Source organism: Thermobia domestica, chromosome 2 (assembly GCF_964235325.1).
Source record: "Thermobia domestica chromosome 2, izTheDome1.hap1.1, whole genome shotgun sequence".
NCBI lineage: Eukaryota > Metazoa > Arthropoda > Insecta > Zygentoma > Lepismatidae > Thermobia > Thermobia domestica.
The window spans coordinates 248,563,144-248,582,816 of record NC_137455.1 but is presented as its reverse complement, the minus strand read 5'-3'; the positions used below and the strand labels follow the sequence as shown (position 1 = coordinate 248,582,816).

At 38.3% G+C, this 19,673-nt stretch overlaps 1 protein-coding gene across 1 annotated transcript in view; it reads right to left on the bottom strand.

Annotated features, from left to right (window-relative positions):
* Positions 1–264: 264 nt before the first annotated feature.
* Ssb-c31a (single stranded-binding protein c31A) overlaps positions 265–19,673 on the bottom strand; it is a 69,853-nt gene continuing 50,444 nt past the window's right edge. Inside the window, exons 3-4 of the mRNA XM_081748550.1 lie at positions 3,768–3,951; positions 265–907 (exon numbers count right to left, since the gene is read on the bottom strand). Coding sequence (XP_081604676.1) covers positions 828–907; positions 3,768–3,951 — 264 coding nt within the window. The 3' untranslated portion in view covers positions 265–827. The remainder of the gene's footprint in view (positions 908–3,767; positions 3,952–19,673) is intronic.

Sequence of the window (19,673 nt, the reverse complement as noted above, 5' to 3'; positions counted from 1 at the left end):
ATAGTAAATTTATACTTTTCTTTCAGTTGATTGGCAACGCCATCCTCACTGACGCCTAGCGTCCAGTACGCTTCCACTTCTCACTTGGACAAAGTTTTGGTGCATATTTGCGGATTACTGATATAGACACCTTATCATTGGCCGTACACAAAATATTTATATTTTTTATCATTACATTATAAAAAAGGAAAACAAAGTGTTTTTGGTTTTCGAATGTGCATCAAAGATCAAGTTTAGGATTTGAAATAATAATGATAACAGTAATAATAATACAAAACGCTTTATTACACGTTCCAAGAAAACACCAGTACCAATACAAAATAGCCACACACAAATAATTACTGGCACAAAGGATTCTTACTCTGTATATAGAAATATCTCATTTCAATATTGAATTACAAATTGCAGTAAGGATTCTTACTCTGTATACAGAAATATCTCATTTCAATATTGAATTACAAATTGCAGTACACAATGTCGTTTTTCATCCTAATTTTTTAAGATCAATAAAAAAATTAACGGAAGAACAACTAAGGTTTTTCTGTTTCTGTTGCTTCTTCAAACTTGTAAAAGAACTATTAATTATGTCCTTGGAAATTTCCACTGACTGATTATTTTTTGTATCAAGGCTACGTAAAAAATATTTTTAACCACGAGGCAAAACCTTACTTTTTTTATAGCAATTCAAGATATGATTATGCTCTTTTCTATTACTTTTATTATTTCTTATTTTTAAGGTATTAAAAAAGGTTCAATTAACAATTATTACACATTTTACACACGTACACACTTAAAAACAGAAAAGAATCAACATTTATGTAAGAACTTCACTTTTCCTTTAATGCTTGTTCAATTTCAGGCATGATATCCTTCAACTTGTGGAACTGCTGAGCTGATAAGCTTATTCCTAAAACAGAAGAAAGTAATTTGTTGTATGTAAGAGAATACAAAGATTATTATTTTCTACAGAAAAAGCACTTAATTTCCCCTCCACACACATACCAAGGGGGTGGGAGGGAGAATACAAATCTTTGTTTGAAAATGCATAAAATTTTCCTGAATTAGGTACTAATTTGTGATTTGGAGAAGGCTATGTACGCAAAGCAGAAGGAAAGAACGTATTTACTCATATTTAGTCTTCAAATAAGTTTCTACACTTAAAAATGAACGGATTCATATTCAACGAAGAGCGCAAGCATACTTGTAAGGATGTTCTTAAAACAACGTTATATATATATATATATATATATATATATATATATATATATATATATATATACATATATACAGGGTTTTCATAAAGTATGGACGGATTTAATTCGCTTATAATTTACATAAAAATGCTCATATTGAAATCAAATAAAGTGCAAACGGTAGCGGAAGGATTAAATTTTTACCTGTAATCTGCACCAACTCAGTTCATTCACCGCCACACCTCCAACTGGGCGCCATTTACGTCCACACATTCGCGTAGGCGGCGCTGGAATCCACTCACAGCGTTCCGCCGTGTTTGATCCGAAATGCCAGCCACAGACGCCCTGATTTTGTCCTTTAAGTTCTCCAAACCACTTGGCTTCTTTGCATAAACTTCCGTTTTCACATGACCCCAAAGCCAGAAGTCGCAGGGGGTAAGGTCGGGTGATCTTGGCGGCCAAGCGGTCGGGCCACCGCGGCCAATCAATCGGTTAGGGAATTTCTCGTCAAGGAACTGTCTCACCTTGATTGCATAGTGAAGGGGTGCCCCGTCCTGTTGGAACACGATGTCGTTCTGGATTCCACGTGCCTCCAGTTCCGGAATGAGGTATTTCTGCAACATATCCAGGTACGAATCTCCATTCACGGTCTCCTCTTCAAAAAAGAAACTGACCCTTGCCCTCCCTCTCCCTCTCTCAACGTGTTCAGAGTTGCCGCTTATCTAACAGTGTTGCCAACTAAAAATTTAACCCATTCCGCTACGGTTTGCACTTTATTTGATTTCATTATGAGCATTTTTATGAAAATTATAAGCAAATTAAATCCGTCCAGACTTATGAAAACCCTGTATATATATAAACTGGGTCGAAAAAAGTTAATTTTCGAATATCGAATTCTAATAGTGCGGATATGTTGCATATTTGCAATCTAATAAAGGGAAAAATATTCCTGTTTTTTTATCCTGAGTTCGTGGAAAGGGCCTAAAGTTTAATTAAAATGTTTAAAAAAATCAATTATTTCAAGTTAGTAAGTTTCTTGGCTTGTAATAGCATGAAATCATTTTATTTTCGCTGCTTATTAATGGTAAAAATATTTTCTTTAAATTACAGTGATATATTTAGATTTTCACCATATGGCCTAAAATTAGTGAAAAATTAATTTTTAACCGCATTATAAGTGGACGCATTTTTCTATTATGAATATTCACAAGGCTATTTTTTATATATTTATTTTTACTCCTTTGTCCCTATGATATGAAAACATTAGTTTGCATCAATTTCGCAAAATCGATTTTTGCTAAATCACCCACTTCTTACTACGTGGATATGGCTGCAATTTGAGTTCCACTCATGATTTACCTAACCATTCGGAGCATGTTACATTATGCTGTTTCACCGTTATCAGTCAAGAGTATCATCTTGAAATCGGGTTTCCGGTCTAATTTAGACATGAAAGATTGCAATGTTGCTCTAATATAGCCATTTCTGTTGTCCTGTTCGTACACTTTTCCAGTGGATTCTGTCACAATTTTAACACATTTTTCACTATCTGAGTATGAGAGAAGAAGCACAGTAAACAGTCCAAATTTCACGAACCTTGCGATGAGTTAAAGATAACAGCTTCCTGGAGTTTTGGAAACGAATAACAGTGTTTTCACCAGCAACTTTCTATCTGCCATACCTAAATCGTCTCTTTCTACACTCTCTGCTCCAACTAATTAAACCGGAAAAATTTGGACATTTTATATGTAAAATTCTGCTTACTAGAGGTGACACCGAAAAATTTGAGACGCTGAAAGACGTTGAATTTCTCCAAGATTTCGGAAAATTTAACAGATGGAAAACTGCTAAAAATATGCAATATTGATAAAATATGTGAAATTTGACTACTTCACATCATACGTAAGAAATTACTCAGAACCTTAGTTAGCATACGTAACATCTACATAAATTGATGACTACAACAATTATTACAATGTCATTTACATAGTGTAAATTTTTACTACGAGAAATGTTTTCCGCCTTTTACTTCTTTCTCAAACAAACTATAAAATATAAATTTATATATTACCAAAAATAATATAAAAAAATTTAAGTATCGCCAAAATATGTCTATATTATAGTCGATAGAGAAATTAAAGTATATAAAGCCTGTGACAAACATCTTGGCATTTCAGCTAAACGAATGAAACGCAAGCTCTGGCACGACGTTGCCAAGTCGTAAAGGGGTGTGGCTATGCAAAGCAGACAAACTACAGCGCGATCAAGTGGCAGGGGACAGACGTGGATGTGTAGAAAATAAACGTGGCAATACCGCTGGCCTCTCATTTGCTAGCAGCATTTAAAGGGAATTTGGAGCGCTCCCTTCAAATGCCAAGATGTTTGTCACGCCGTTTAGTATCATACTATGCACGCTAATTGATCGCCCTATATATATATATATATATATATATATATATATATATATATATATGAAATGGAGGATATAATTAATTAAGCAATTAAGCGATATTAAGCAACAAAGGAATGTAATTTTATAACTCTGCTTGTCAGTATGAATAAAAGTTGGTTTACCTTTTTTCCCAGGTTTTAAATCTCCATCTGCTTCATAATATTCTCGGATATCAACATAAATTTTTCCTTTAAACTCTCTAACTTTTACAAAGCGTTTTTTCTCCAACTGCCATGTGGGCTCATCATCCTCCTTTGAACGGGAACTTGATGATGGTTTGGATTTTTTAGATGGTGGAGGTTTCCTCTGCAACATATAATATCAAATTAGAAACACAAATTGATTATTGATTGAAGTGTTTAATGGAGACGTCAAAGGCGAGGCTATTTGTCCCCGACAAGAGAAAACGAATGGCTCATATTCCTGTTAAAAATATTGCCAAAATAAAAATGTAGATGAAAATAAGACTCTTAACAACTGTCAAGCAAATATAAATTCACAATACGGATGTTGACCGAACAGTGCTCAGGTGTAATATCTATTAATATGGCATTCTTGACTACTTTATTAACACCTCATTTTCCCAAACGTTGATAATGTTCCGGCCCACATCTTGCACGAGGACATGTTCACTAAAGGTTTAGGCAAAGGGTAGAGGATAAGGCTAAAGCAACACAGAAGAAAGAAATGGACAGTAAACAATTTACAAGAAAACTGGAAAAACTTCAGAAAACGAAATGAAATCTTTCAGTTTAACACCTCACGAATATGCTCTTTAAGCTAAAGGAGACTGATCATTAAGGCAAGTGACTGACGATGGAGGAATCAGTGGAATAATACTGTGGGAGGAAACGTGAGTACCTCGAGAAAATCAACGGTAAACACAAACAGGAATATAGAAAATAACTATATGATGGAATATATAAGTTAGCGAACAAGTACTATAGAAGGAAAAACACGGCACAAATTACCTGACAACAAGAAAAGATAATCACCAATAAATCCCAATATTGATTTTTTGGACACCAAACTAACGTAGTACATACGGTGAAGTAGTCACCGGTATACGTTGGTAATATTAAGGACACCAACAGCAAGGGAACTTAAGAAGTTTCACAGAATACTAATGTGTTTGAGAAGAACAAAGATTGCCCACTAAAATTTACCAAATTTCGACCATTTGTGAAGGAAATGTGCAAATTCGCTAGACTCTTCATTTTCAGTACCAAGACAGTAGACCGAGTCTTTAAAGTATAGTCTGAGTCACGTGTGTTTCTATCCAATAATCAACGAGAAAACTTCAAAATATGCAGGCAATTCTGCAACTATAGTGGGGACCGGATTTACTGAATCTACGTGAGTGTTGTCCGCACTAAACTTACCCTTCATAATTTGATAGTTTACTACATAGATGTTCATTTTACTTCGACCTCACTCACCCTCGCCCTCGCAGTAGCAGTTGGCCCTCGCCCTCGTTCGCCCTCGCCCTCGCGAATGGAATTGTCCATCGCCCTCGCGCGCCCTCACCCTCGCTGTCAAAACTTGTCCTCGTCCTCGCGCACCTTCACCCTCGCCATCGAAGCTTGTCCTCGCCCTCGCGCACCCTCACCCTCGCCATTGAAGCTTGTCCTCGCCCTCGCGCACCCTCGCCCTCGCCGTCGAAGCTTTTCCTCGCCCTCTTGCACCCTCACCCTCGCCATCGAAGCTTGTCCTCGTCCTCGCGCACCCTCGCCCTCATATGATTGAGGGCGAGGGTAATTGAGGGTGAGGAGGCCTCGAGAGGGCCTCCTTCGTGAGGATCAGAGCATCAATTATTCAACCTATTTGTTGAATTATTTCCTTATCGTCAGTGGCGGATCCAGGGGGGCGATCGGGGCGATCGCTTCCCCCCAGAAGATGAAACTTCTTTATTTTATATATACAAATAAAACGCATCCCAGAGTTTGGAGCTCTTAAAAGTAGCTCTAAGTAGCAGTATTACAACCCACCACCCCCACCAGAAGTCCGTCCTGGATCCGCCCTTGCTTAACATACGTCCTAAAGAAAGGAAACTAAACATATCATTGTATAACTTACTGTGGAACACCTAAAATGGAACAATTGTTACAATGGAGATCTCGGTCGATAGTGACGTTTACATCATTTATCAACAGTATATAATGCCTTTACTTCAAAATGTTCCTTGAACTACGATGCAAGCATAAGTATTCAGCCACACAAGGGCAGCTCTTATGAGGGTGAGGGTGAAATCAAGGTTTGATGAGTGGCGGTAGAGTGACTGCCGCGGACAATCTGTCAGAATTTGACAGTATGTAGCGTAACTGAGGAATTTGAACAAATTCAAAGGGAAAGATCTAAAGAGCTTAATTTTGAAACTCCGTCAGGAAACAAATATAATACTTCAGAATACTATTGTTGAATTATCACTCGGAAATATATACCCACTCTAACCTATAACATGAATGACTTCATTGATTTGAATGTGAATCTAAGTTAATTGGTACTTTAAAATATAAACTGGAATGTGTCAATGTGCTTGTAAGGTTAATTTCGATGGTCAAATATTGTTAATATTTACCACTAATCGAGATACATTTGTCCTACCTTAAGAATGTTAAAAATTTTAATTTTTTTCAATAATTGCCATAAATATGAAACTTTGTCTTAAGAAACTACCCTAGGGGCCAATTTGTGCACTTTATCACTTTGGTCTTGGTTCATTTTTGGCAGCTATCATTGTTGGAAATTTTATTTTCAGTAATTCCCACAATTATGAAATGATATCTTTCAAACGTTGTTTCAAGGATTCCTTACACTACAAATACGTACAGGCAAATGAAAAATGAAATCTTTAGTTTAAGATCCCACGATTATGCAAGCTAAATGCTAAAGGAAACAGAAGTGAATGATGAAAAAAAAAGTTGAATGAGAATGTGGTAGGAAACTGGAGAATCCCCAGAAAACCCACGAACACGAGGTCCTCCACCACGAACTTACTTGGACGGGAATCGAACATGCGACCCTTCGAACAAAGGTAATTTCTCTATCGCTGAGCCACCGTTTCTCCCTAAATGGCACGCTCAGAGCTTAGCGCCTCCAGGGGCCTGGGAAAGATTATCGAGCCTAAAATGATTTAGCACTGACTTTTATAAATCCACCAATTCAACAATTAATAATGTCGTGCAAACTTTAATACGTGCAAACTTTAAGATTGTAGTAATGAAAGAAAAGATGAAATCTTTAGTTTAGCGCCTCAGAGTTATGTAACTGCTAAAGGAGATGGATGAAATTGCAAGTGAATGATGAAAGAAATGGTGGAACGGGAAAGTACTCGTAAGAGAATAAACCTTTGTTTTCTTTAGCACAAATAATTAAATGTGTAGATTAATTAATTTCCAGAAATTTTATTATAATTAGCAATTAAAAACTGAAAGGGCGATCACAAACTTTTTTTGCCCAGGACCTCGCAACAATTTGTTACACGCTGAAATACATCATGAAAACAGGAGTAGAGTGACTGAATTATTTTGCTCTGTGGTTGAAAAGTAATAATGCAAAACAGACAATTATTGACTTGAAGATATTGGATAGTTTAAAAATTCTGACTTAGGAAAGCTTTTCCTCGCCCTCGCGCACCCTCACTCCCGCCATCGAAGCTTGTCCTCGCCCTCTCGTATCCTCACCGTCGCTGCCGAAACTTGTCCTCGCCCTCGCGCACCCTCACCCTCGCCATCGAAGCTTGTCCTCGCCCTCGCGCACCATCGCCCTCGCTGCCGAAACTTGTCCTCGCCCTCGCGCACCCTCGCCCTCTTCGTCGAAGCTTTTCCTCGCCCTCGCGCACCCTCACTCTCGCCATCGAAGCTTGTCCTCGCCCTCGCGGCCAAAACTTGTCCTCGCCCTCGCGCACCCTCATCCTCGCCATCGAAGCTTGTTCTCGCCCTCGCGCACCCTCACCCTCGCCATCGAAGCTTGTCCTCGCCCTCGAGCACCCTCGCCCTCGCGTCACTGTGGGCGAGGGAACTTGAGGGTGAGGATGCCCTCGAGAGGGCCACCCTCGCGAGGGTGAACATCTCTGGTTTACTATGCTCTACTTACTAGTGTTTCGTAAAGTCCATTCTAAACAAGAAGCAAATTGACAGCTCAAAAACACGTGCAAGTTTGTTTTGAAGAAAGGAGTCTACGTCACACAGTTATTGCGGTCACTCAGCGAGGGTCGAATCATAAACGCCCTTTTACCAACAGTGGGTGGAGGGTTTCCTTGGCAACAGACCTTAAACATTCCAATGTTGCCGCTAGTAAACACGTGTTTTCAGAAAGAAAGAAGATATTTTTAGTGTTTCGTTTCCTTGTGTGTGGGAGTGATTTCTAGATTATTCTTGTGCATTCGAGTTTTATCTTTGTGTACAATTCTGTAAATATATTTGTATATGTGAGATATTTTGTTGTATATATCGTGTGGTGGTGTGTGTTTGTGTATATATATTTATATTTGTGTATATAACGAATATATAGGCTATTTTAAATAATGTCCAGTGAAATGGAGGACATTCTCCCTGCAAAACGGCAGAGAACACATTCTTCTGAAAGAAAGAACGTTTTAGGGAAAGGTATTCCTATTAAAGGACAATCAAGGGAAATTATTTGCTCGGTTCGAGACTATTTCGAACAGGAAAGGGACAATGGAGGACCGATTATCCCTGTAAATAAGGTGCTTGACAGGACTGCCGCTGTTGTAAAAGTAAATAAATGTACCATCGTGAAAATTGGCAAGAAATTCGAAAATGAAGAAAATCAATCCGGGTCTTCAAAATTAGAAACTCCAGGCAAGAAGAGAAAAGTAAGTAAACGTGTGACGAATTTGGATACTCATTGCAGAAATACTTGTTTCTTACGTTTAGTCAGTATAGTACCGTAGAACGGGGTGAAACAGATCACTAGCACACATCTACATTGAAAGAGTGCTGTCACCTATCGTTTCAAATTGAGTGTAGGAAATATATCATGAAAAGAAGGGTGATTAGACACGAGATCTGTGAGCATAGAAAGTTAGAGTATGATGCATGCAGATTGTGTGTATAGTGCAAATTTGCTTAATGGTAAAAACGTAATTATTGTAGAACCCTGTTTCCGTTATATTGGTGTGACTACAGTACGCAGTTATAGCTTTTAGCATCTGCTAGAGAAACAACATAGAAAACTAAAAAACTAAAGATCATTTATTTGTAAATATTTGTTGACAAATTTCTAACAAATGCATATTTCTACCAGCCCCAAATTTCAGATGAATCCGGACATTCAGAAGTGTTTTGTAAGTTGTTTTTATCCTCATGATTTGTTTATATTTTTCATTTATTTTTTCCTCATAAGCATTTAAAAAATGTTCTACTGTTAAAAAAAAAAATTAAAAAGAATACTTTCTTTACAATCACAAGCAAGATTTAATTTCTCTCTCTCTCTCTGTCACATAAACACACACACACACACACAGCCCTCCCCCTTCCCAACATGCAGAAACTGGGACGACAAACATATCTTTTCATCCATCCAAACAAATCAATATTTAGAGATTTCCTTTTTCGTTGACTCACAAGACAGTTCTAGCCCGAGAACTAACCGGGATGCGCACGAAGTGGCAAGAACGTACCACGTGCTTCTCCAAACGTCAATTTGCTTCTAGTTTAGAATGGACTATAATTATTTTAATTATAAGTGTAACACGTTACTTCGAATGTTTGCTTTCAAAGGAACATTTCAGCGGTAAATCAATTTAAAATGAAGTTCAAGCATATTTATTCGTTCCCTAAATGCTTTCAAAAAAGAAAAAACGCTACGTAAACACAACAGGCGTTATTAAATTCAGAAATTCTAAGTTCACTAAGAAAGTGCTTTTATTTTTATTTCTCATAATAATTTGAATATGAGCAGGTAAACAAATAATGATTCGAAACTACTGAGGATATATCAATATCATTCTTTTATATATGTATGGGTGAGAAGCGTAAGAAATTCGTTCCATGTCGCTCACGTTGAGTACATCAGCAGAGCAGCAGAACTCAGGATCTGTCTGTCTTTCCCTCTTCTTCTGCGATCCTGTTTGCCGACCAAAACGGATTTTTTGTTTCGTCAGGAATTAAAATGTGTGGTTACATTGTACGATTCGGCAGGCGTTTAAAGAGCTGATCTATAAGACAAGCAAGTGCTAGAAAGACCCAAGCTTGAACACGTGAAGAGAGAGTAACATAAGGCATCGGGACTTACACTATTTGGCCAAATCACTCATAGACATCGAACAGACTTAGAAAATACATATTTTTTTCAATCGTTCCTCATTCTTATCCAGGAACAAATGTTCACATTGTTTTACGTCTTTTTTTTCTAACTCACACTTGTTCAATCGAGAGATCAAATATTTCAACGTTAATTTAACTCATTCTCCTACGCCATATAATGCTGAAATTTAGCACAGAGACAGAAGTCGGATGACAATACAATATTCCATTGTTACATTCATGTATTTATATATAAACGTATATTTATATATTTTTTAAACTAAGAATAATGTTTAGTTGCACCATAAGGAGATGGAACATATTCTATTATATAGAAATTAGTGATCTTGTTTGTGATCAAACCATGGGTGATCAAACCAATCAAATCAAATACATATACCGTATGTATGTATTTGTGTATCATCATCATAGGTATTCTGCCGTTATTTTCAGGTCACTTGCTGCAACTGAGAAGCTTCCATGCTCCAAGATCTTTTGTTAACCGTTTCAAGTTAGACCAACCACCAAAACTAAAACGATCGGAACATCTCAAAATAGTGGGCTATTTATGGGCTTATTAGTAGCTCTAATCCCAATTTTTGGGCTCCTGTTGTTTAGCGGAAAATCGGAATCAAAATGGGCGAGTCTAGCTTGACATCAAGCTAGAACCCCCCCACACGGTTACAATGGTCCGATCGAAAAAAATCAAACGCCAGAATTATGGGCTACTTATGGACTAATAGAAGTACATTTTTTGAAACTGATTACGTAAATCTGTACTTATATTGTGGTAATGAGGAGCTAGGATAAAATTCGAATAACCTTTGATTCTCGTATATCCTCTTCATTGGTTTGATAAAAGAGATATACAAAAATAATTATAAGTCATCCATTTAACATACATTATAAAAATTACCAACGTTATATAGAAAATTTATAAACTATTTATAAACGTGGGCTGTTTTAAAGCTTGCATTTTGCCTTTATTTACAACTTGTTTTTACAATTTTTTTTACATGTATTGTATAATTTTTGTACATACAAAAAAGCTTTGATTGTGTATATTTCATTATTTGAAAGTATGAACTGTAAACTTAGTATCTATTGTATTAAGAAGTAATTTGCATAGAAATACATAGAAGTATATCAGTAAATAAGTGCAATATAATACACAACGAGATACTTTATTCTTACAAAAATTAAAACTGGTCGCAATAAATCACCAACGATTAAGTATTGTTGAATCGTATAACTTTTATGCAGTAAATGAATTTCTGAGTGGAAAGAACATTTTCAACAATATATTAGTGATTTGCAAGAACATTGTTATTATATACTTAAAGAACTTTAATTCAGGAGGTCGTATCGGACTACGATTTCGATAGGCTAACTACAGACTCATGGTGGACCAATAGTGGGAGGGAACGGGATGAAACGGGAGAAGCCCGATAAAACCCAAACACACGGTATTTGTCAACCACAAAGACCACTTAGCGCGAGCTGGGATCGAACCAGGGATCACATACACAAGAAGTAAACACTCTACCACTGTGCTACTGCCTCCCCCAGCAACGGTGAAGAGGCATTTCCTTTAAACAAAAAAATTTATTTAAATAATAATATGATATTTCACTATATAAATTCTATATATACACTACTTACTTCCAAACATAACGAACATAAACATGTGAAAATTGAATTCATGGATTTGGTAATAGACATATATATATATATATATATATATATATATATATATGTGTGTGTGTGTGTGTGTGTGTTTACATTTGCGGAGAATGCCAATAAATCAATTTTCAGTTAATAAACTCCGATGTTTTCTCACTGCAACTTTGAAATTATCATTCCACGTTATCTAAAATCAATACCAATTTTGCATGAGATTTCTTGTTAACGATAGAAGAACAAAAATCGACATTAGAGCAACTAATTAAGACACAAATAACCCATAATTCCGACATTTGAGTTCTTTCGATCGGACCATTGTAACAGTACGGGGGTTCTAGGTTGATGTCAAGCTAGACTCGCCCACTTTGATTCCGATTTCCCGCTAAACAGTAGGAGCCCAAAAATTGGGTTTAAAGCAACTAATTAGCCCAAAAATAGCCCATTATTTTGAGATGTTCCGGTCGTTTTAGCGTCGCTCCATTTTTCTCCACATCCACATTTCAAAAGCTTTCAGTTGTTTCTCATCATTTTCGTTTAATGTTTATGTTTCTGACCCATACAGTACAGCGCTCGACACGAAGCATTTTATTTGTCTTTTTCTCAGCTCTTTATTCAAGGTCCCACAAAATAATACTTTCTTCCTCCTAAAGGCTTTTTTCGTCATTCCTATCCTTGCTTTTATTTCACGTTCACATTACGTATCACTACTAATAATACTACCCAGATATCGAAAACTAGTCACCTGTTCTATTTTCTCCCCTCCTACTTCGTCCCTTCTCCCCTCCTACTTCGACATCTATCCCTTCGTTCCAATCATCATGGCTTTTGTCTTTCTAACATTCTATTGATTTTCTTTTCAGATTCTGCAATAAGCGCCATATCATCTGCAAACCGTATACACCTAATCATTCTAACTCCTACTGAAATTCCGTCTTTATTTTTTAGAGTCTTTTTAACTATCTCTTCTAGATATATATTAAATAATGTAGGTGGAGACAGCATCCCTGTCGAACTCCCCTTCCAGTTGCACTCTCCTCTGTCATTACCTCCTCTATTCTAACACTTACTAGTTGGTTCATATATAAGGTTTTTATGAGTCTTCGATCTTTCCATTCCAACCCAACTTTCTTTAGAACTTCCAGAAGTTCTATAAATTAAGAGATTAAAGAACTTTAATAATGAGAACAAAGGTCTTGAAAGGGTATATAATACGAAAATAACTCTAAAAGGAATAACACATAAAAGGAAAACCTTAAGAGAACGTTACCTATTCAATCTTACGAATAAAAGTGAGAATACGGTCACTAATAACAACACTATCACCCAAAACCTAATTAAGATTTTAGACGGTCCTAAATGTTTTCTGAGGTCTGACTATTCTGGAGATTCTACTACAATGTGCCGAATACTCAGTGGGACGATAGTCTCCACAATACGGACGGTTAGGGGAACGCACTAAGCAAAAATGTGTGAACGTTCGATTCGCAAACGTCAGGATTACTTTATCTCGGCGGCTAGCACGCGCGACGCCAATTGCCTAGAAAAGGTTCTACTGAGTGGAGCCTATTTTCGTTGGTTAGGTTCCATTCCACTTGCCAGTGAGAGCGCATCCGTTGGAAGAAATTGCCGCTGAGATCGGAGAATGGGAGAGTGCTCCACTGCAACGTTTGCCAAAGCGGCGTTATTGGCTGCTGTCGGCACGCTCGTATCCTCGAATACCGACATGTCCCGGCACACCAGCAGAAAACGATGGAACAGCCCTGTTGCTGTAGTTGATCAGGTCTCACTAGAATGCCTTACACAAGAATGTACTTGCTAAAGACATTTTGCACGCTTTAAATAACGCTTCGTGAGTCGTGACACGAGTAGCGAAAGCGGAACCGTATGATCGAGGGTAAGCTTAACTGCTGTTAGTTCAGCAGTAAATACTAAAGACAACGCGATGCAGACTAAATTCCGAGCTGTCCTCACCCGTGACGAAGGCACAGTTAACGGAATTATCTTCTTTGGATCCGTCCGTATACATATTAAAATCAGGGACTATTCTAGTAACGCTCTGTACTCTTGCTGAAACTTCTGGGTATTTCTGTGCTGTTATTCGTAGCTATGTGAAGACATCCGAAGGTCGAGTCTTAGCAGTCAACAACTGCAAAGAGCACAAATATGCAGTCACAAATTCGTCTCTGGTGGGACACTCGTAAGCATAAACGTATCATGGGCGTCGGGGCTGAGGAGTGCTGTATACCGCTAGTAAATCTGCCACCTTGCACAACAAAGCTACACGGGTGGTCGGAAATGCAACGCACAGGGTATGTATAGTTTAGGAGAATCTCGTAACGATAGGATAAGATGGTCAGTTTCCTTCTACATAAAGGCTAGTAACAGGGTTAGTCCGGAAAGTACCAATAGCTAGCCTAAATCCCAGGTGGTATACAGTGTTAAGTGCTTTCAGCAAGAAGGGGCGTAGATTACGAATTTGAGGTCCATGTTAATCGACTATCGAAAGTAAAACCAAGAAACCAGACTGGGTCAACGAATGAAACGTGAGGAAACTAAGATACAAGTCTGGATCAACAAAGCAAGAAGGCTTCGCAGTGCACTCAGTATTTAAGCAAGAAAACCGGAAGCCTGTTTCAAAGTTCAACAGTCCCTAGATCAAGCAAACTGCACACTCACACAACGTTAGAGAACCTAAGTCGGTACCTGTGAACAACAAGATTACATTGTCGAGTGATACAGTGAAGGTTTCTTGAACCGAAGCAAATAAGATCTCAAGATAGAACAGACCTGAGATAGGAACCAGGATCCGCAACAAAACAGTGAGACACTGAGAAATCTGCCTTTTGGGCCACAGTTTATCAGCAGATATCAGCTGACTTGAACCCATACACACCTTAAAATAATGTTCATCCAGGAAGTTGTTTATGCCATGTGGCCACAAATACACCAAGTTGTATCGTAAGTCCTTTCTAAATCGAAAAATATTGCAACAAGATGCTGACCATGGAAGGCTTCTTGAATCTGACTTTTGAGATTATCAAGCCTGTCGGTAGTGGATCGGAAAGAGCGAAAGTCACACCGAAATTTACTCAAGAGAAAGGCTGACTTTAAATATCAGATCAGTCACTTGTTCACCATACGCACAAACAGCTTACAGACACAACTCATGAGCGCAGTAGGCTGAAGGAATCAGAGCCCCAGGCCAATAGGAAGAAATCTCTTCCTTCCAGATGCGATTGAACAGCTACAATAATGTGAACTATCATGTGAGACTCTGCACATCATATCATAATATATATGATAAATCCTGGAGCAGTATTGGATGACTAACGTAAGGCAAAAGACAAACTCAAAATCTGTGAATGGAACATTATCATCGTCTGAATTAGCGCTACAGAAATTTAAAGTATTCCTTTCTGTATAATTACGAAAGCGATTAAACTCGACCGAATAGTGCGGCGCAGAGTCAGAGATAGAAGAAAATGTCGGTCCAAATTGTTAGCTATCTCTGTGGGGTTAGTCCCCAGGACCCCATTTGCTGATAAAGTACGTACACTAGAAGTAGAATAGTGGCCGTTAATGGAGAGAATTTGACTTAAAAAAATATTCACAGGAGTTCGACTACTGAAAGACGTAACGTAAATCTTTCCAACGTCGGTGCTTCGAAGATCTTATCTGGTGTCTAGTACAGGCACGAAGGATGCGAAACTATTTTACGATTCTCAGTAGTCGGACTCCGATCAAAAGCGGCAACAGCAAGGCAACGAGCCAAGAAAGCTACACAGATTTTCACAAACTACCGTAAAACACGTCGTCGTCGACGGTCAACTCCGCATTCTGGGATGAAACCATGGGCAGTGTCGATAAGTCTACTCATATAGGTCCACACACACACAGGAAAATCAAACCGAAGAAATTCAGAGCTCCAGAAATGTTGGCCAATAACCACGTTTCAGGTTGAAGCATGGAATATGAGACGTTTTTGTAAGAAGCTCATTATCACTGCCAGAGATCTGAAAGCACTCTCCACGTAAAGGAATCCGCAAGAGTAGCACCACACAGGGAGAGGTTATTTGACGAGTATTTACCTGATCCAGTAGAAAGGTGAGTAGGACTCAGTCAAGGGATTTCGTTATTTGACGGCCACGATCCTCAATTACAATAGTTTTCCAATGCTAATGGAAAAATATATAGGAAATCACAACGAAAAAATATAGGAGGTTTTGTGAAGCTGTGAAAAAGGAACATTTCAATTATTCAATAGGTAGAAATAAAAAAAAAAAAAAATCACATGAAAATTATACCAATTGTTATATGAACATACATTCCACTCTAAATATAACTAAATGGGTAATTATCTCGTTGCGAAATTTTATACGAGTTTCTTAGTGTTTTCTTACGTACTTCACCCGTACTAAGCAACGACTATAAGGAAAGTATAAAAAGGATCTGCATCAAAAAATAAGTGTAAGTATACGTCTCCAAGATGTGAATAAGTTCATCACTGGCAAAATTTTATCATTTCTATCTTTTTTTTTTTTCCAAACAATATACGTAAGTTGTAAAAATCAATACACAATTCATTTTAAAAAATCGCAAAACATATGATACAAAGTGTTGGTTTGTTAAGTATCTAAATACACAATTGCACACAGAACTTAGTGCATCTATGGAAATATATCCATCAGCAAAAGTATCAGTTACACTTTCATTTTCTTCAGTGCCTGAATATGCTTATTTGCCATTTTCCGATTCTCTTTGTTCTGCTCGTCTTGAATTTTCTGTGCTTCTTCATCTTCAAGGATGCAGTCTGGATCATTCTCTGGGCAATACTAACGTCAGCCATGTCCTTTTTCGACAGCGCAGAAGATAATCTTGTCTAAGCATCAATCATCAGTCTAGTAGTTACTTCCATTTCCTTCTGTACTGTTTCGTCCATTTCATTTAATTTCTTCAGAGATGATTCATTCTGAAACTACCTTTGATATAGCTTCTTGCTTCGCATTTCTTAACGCACTTTCTTCTCTGGAAATCTTTGTCACTGCGGCCTCTTTGCATCTGTACTCTTCTCAGTAATCTTTATACTTTCTCCAGGTGATCTGCATAGCATCCATTCACTGCTTTGTATTCTAATACTGTCCTTTACAGTCCTCAGAGTCTTTATATAAGATGGGATCGATCACTTCCTAAAATATGTCTGTTCTCTGGGAGACCACGTTCCACATCAGCACTATCATGAAATACTGACAGGTAAGCTTTGACCACTTGAGACATTACTAGATATTTAATTGTTCCACATGAATTTCTTCTATCACATACTCTTGCCCAATATTGATCCACGGACAAGTATCAGACATCACCACACTTAGGATTTTTGCATAAACCAAGAATCTTAGATAAGTAGCTCCACAAAATAGAGTTTCCACTCGTCCATGAAGACATTGATGTTCTTATAATTTGCAAATACATGCTTCATTTCTTTTGCCAAATTCCGTGCAAGTAATCTTTCTGAATAGTGGATGTAGAGGGACACTACAGGTACTTCAACAATGGTTTTGATGTAAGATTTGAAGCTTTCCTGGCGGCGTATATGATAAAGTTCTTCTCGGGCAATCAGCCAGGTGAAAACTGGTGGATAGGCCAACGTTTCGAGAGCTGTCATCGTTCTCATCATCAGGGCAATTATGTAGAGATCAGCGGATATAAGTAATATATACTCTGGGCTGGCGAAATGCTGGTTCCGGTTCCTGATTGGCTGAAAATGCTGGTTCCTGATTGGCTGATTCAATCTGAAAACTGGAGCAGCCTGATTGGCTGAGGGTTATCTGGATGTTTCTGTGTCGTTTTCTTTGCTGTGGTACTGATGACCGGGTTCCACAGGGGGCTGAGTTGAAATCCAGTGTCTCTATTAACGTTGTTCGGTTCATGAACTATGGCAAGAGATTCGGCTACTATCCTGGTCCAGTAATTGATGCTCTTGGTAATGATGGATGTGTCCTTAAATAAAACTTTATGGCCTTCTGTTAAACTGTGTTCAGCTAAACCTGATTTTTCTGGATGGAATAATCTAATGTAATTTTCATGTTCTCTGCAACGTTGTTCAATGGTGCGTCCTGTTTGTCCTATATAAGCCTTTCCGCATTCACAGGGTATACGATACACGCCTGGTGTCTTTAAGCCCAAGTCATCTTTGATCGGGCGAAGTAAGTTTCTGATTTTTGGTGGCGGCTTGTGCATGGTCTTAATGTTGTGTTTTTTCAGAATCCGGGAGATCTTTCCAGAAAGTTGTCCAGTGTATGGTAAAACTGCTATACTCAATGGTTCTTCAGTTTCTTCTTTGGATTTCCTCTGTTCAGAAAAGGTCCTTTTCAGGGCCAAACTGATATCATGCTTCTTGTAATTATTCTGAGTAGCGTCTTCTTGAGATGATCCAATTCCCGAAGGAGGGATTCTTCGTCTGAGATATCTTTCGCTCTATGTGCTAGTGTGCTGATGACGGTGTTTCGCTGTGACTTATGATGAAAACTGTTGCCATTGAGATAGAGGTCAGTGTGAGTAGGTTTCCTGTAGACGCTATGGCCGAGACTACCATCGGGCTTCCGGCCGATGAGAATGTCCAGGAATGGCAAGCATCCGTCCTTTTCAATCTCCATTGTGAACTTGATGTTACTATGTTGTTTATTAAGAAATTCTAGGAAATCCAAAGAAGAAACTGAAGAACCATTGAGTATAGCAGTTTTACCATACACTGGACAACTTTCTGGAAAGATCTCCCGGATTCTGAAAAAACACAACATTAAGACCATACACAAGCCGCCACCAAAAATCAGAAACTTACTTCGCCCGATCAAACATGACTTGGGCTTAAAGACACCAGGCGTGTATCGTATACCCTGTGAATGCGGAAAGGCTTATATAGGACAAACAGGACGCACCATTGAACAACGTTGCAGAGAACATGAAAATTACATTAGATTATTCCATCCAGAAAAATCAGGTTTAGCTGAACACAGTTTAACAGAAGGCCATAAAGTTTTATTTAAGGACACATCCATCATTACCAAGAGCATCAATTACTGGACCAGGATAGTAGCCGAATCTCTTGCCATAGTTCATGAACCGAACAACGTTAATAGAGACACTGGATTTCAACTCAGCCCCCTGTGGAACCCGGTCATCAGTACCACAGCAAAGAAAACGACACAGAAACATCCAGATAACCCTCAGCCAATCAGGCTGCTCCAGTTTTCAGATTGAATCAGCCAATCAGGAACCAGCATTTTCAGCCAATCAGGAACCGGAACCAGCATTTCGCCAGCCCAGAGTATATATTACTTATATCCGCTGATCTCTACATAATTGCCCTGATGATGAGAACGATGACAGCTCTCGAAACGTTGGCCTATCCACCAGTTTTCACCTGGCTGATTGCCCGAGAAGAACTTTATCAATTGTTTCGATATTGGTCATTTCTCAAGCAGTTTCGAAACCACACAAATGTAGAATCGCCTCACATCCTCCCTAAATTCCCTCTTTTGTAGCTCTGAGCAGTTAGCTATACAGTTTGCGCTTTCACTCCAATTTCAGGTTGCCGCGCAGATAAATCAGTACCCTCCTTCTCCCCCAACACACCTGGCTTCACAAACCTCAATAGCAGGAGCAGCTAGCTCTGAGCCGTAAATGAATTAGCGGGACTTTGCGTTGAAAGAAACACAAAAATTTATCAAAACATAACTGATGTATGATGAAATGCAGTTTTTGGCTTCAAACAATTTGTCTTTCAGAAATTGTTTAATCCTTCTGTAACGATTATATTCATGACATGCTTTATCTTGTGCTGGCAGATTCTCCAGAAAGTACTTATGCAGTCCTGGAAGTTGTTTCGCGATGTGTTTGCACACAGAAGACAAAGTTAACATCGGCTTCGAACATGACGCAGAAAGAAAAGGGTTTCTAAATCCAATACTGACTGGGCAAGACTCGCTAACTGTATATTGTTTGGTGTAATCATCTTTAGACAACAAGCACGAAAGAACGAAATAAAAAAAAGAGTCTCCATTCAGCCACTCTACTGTG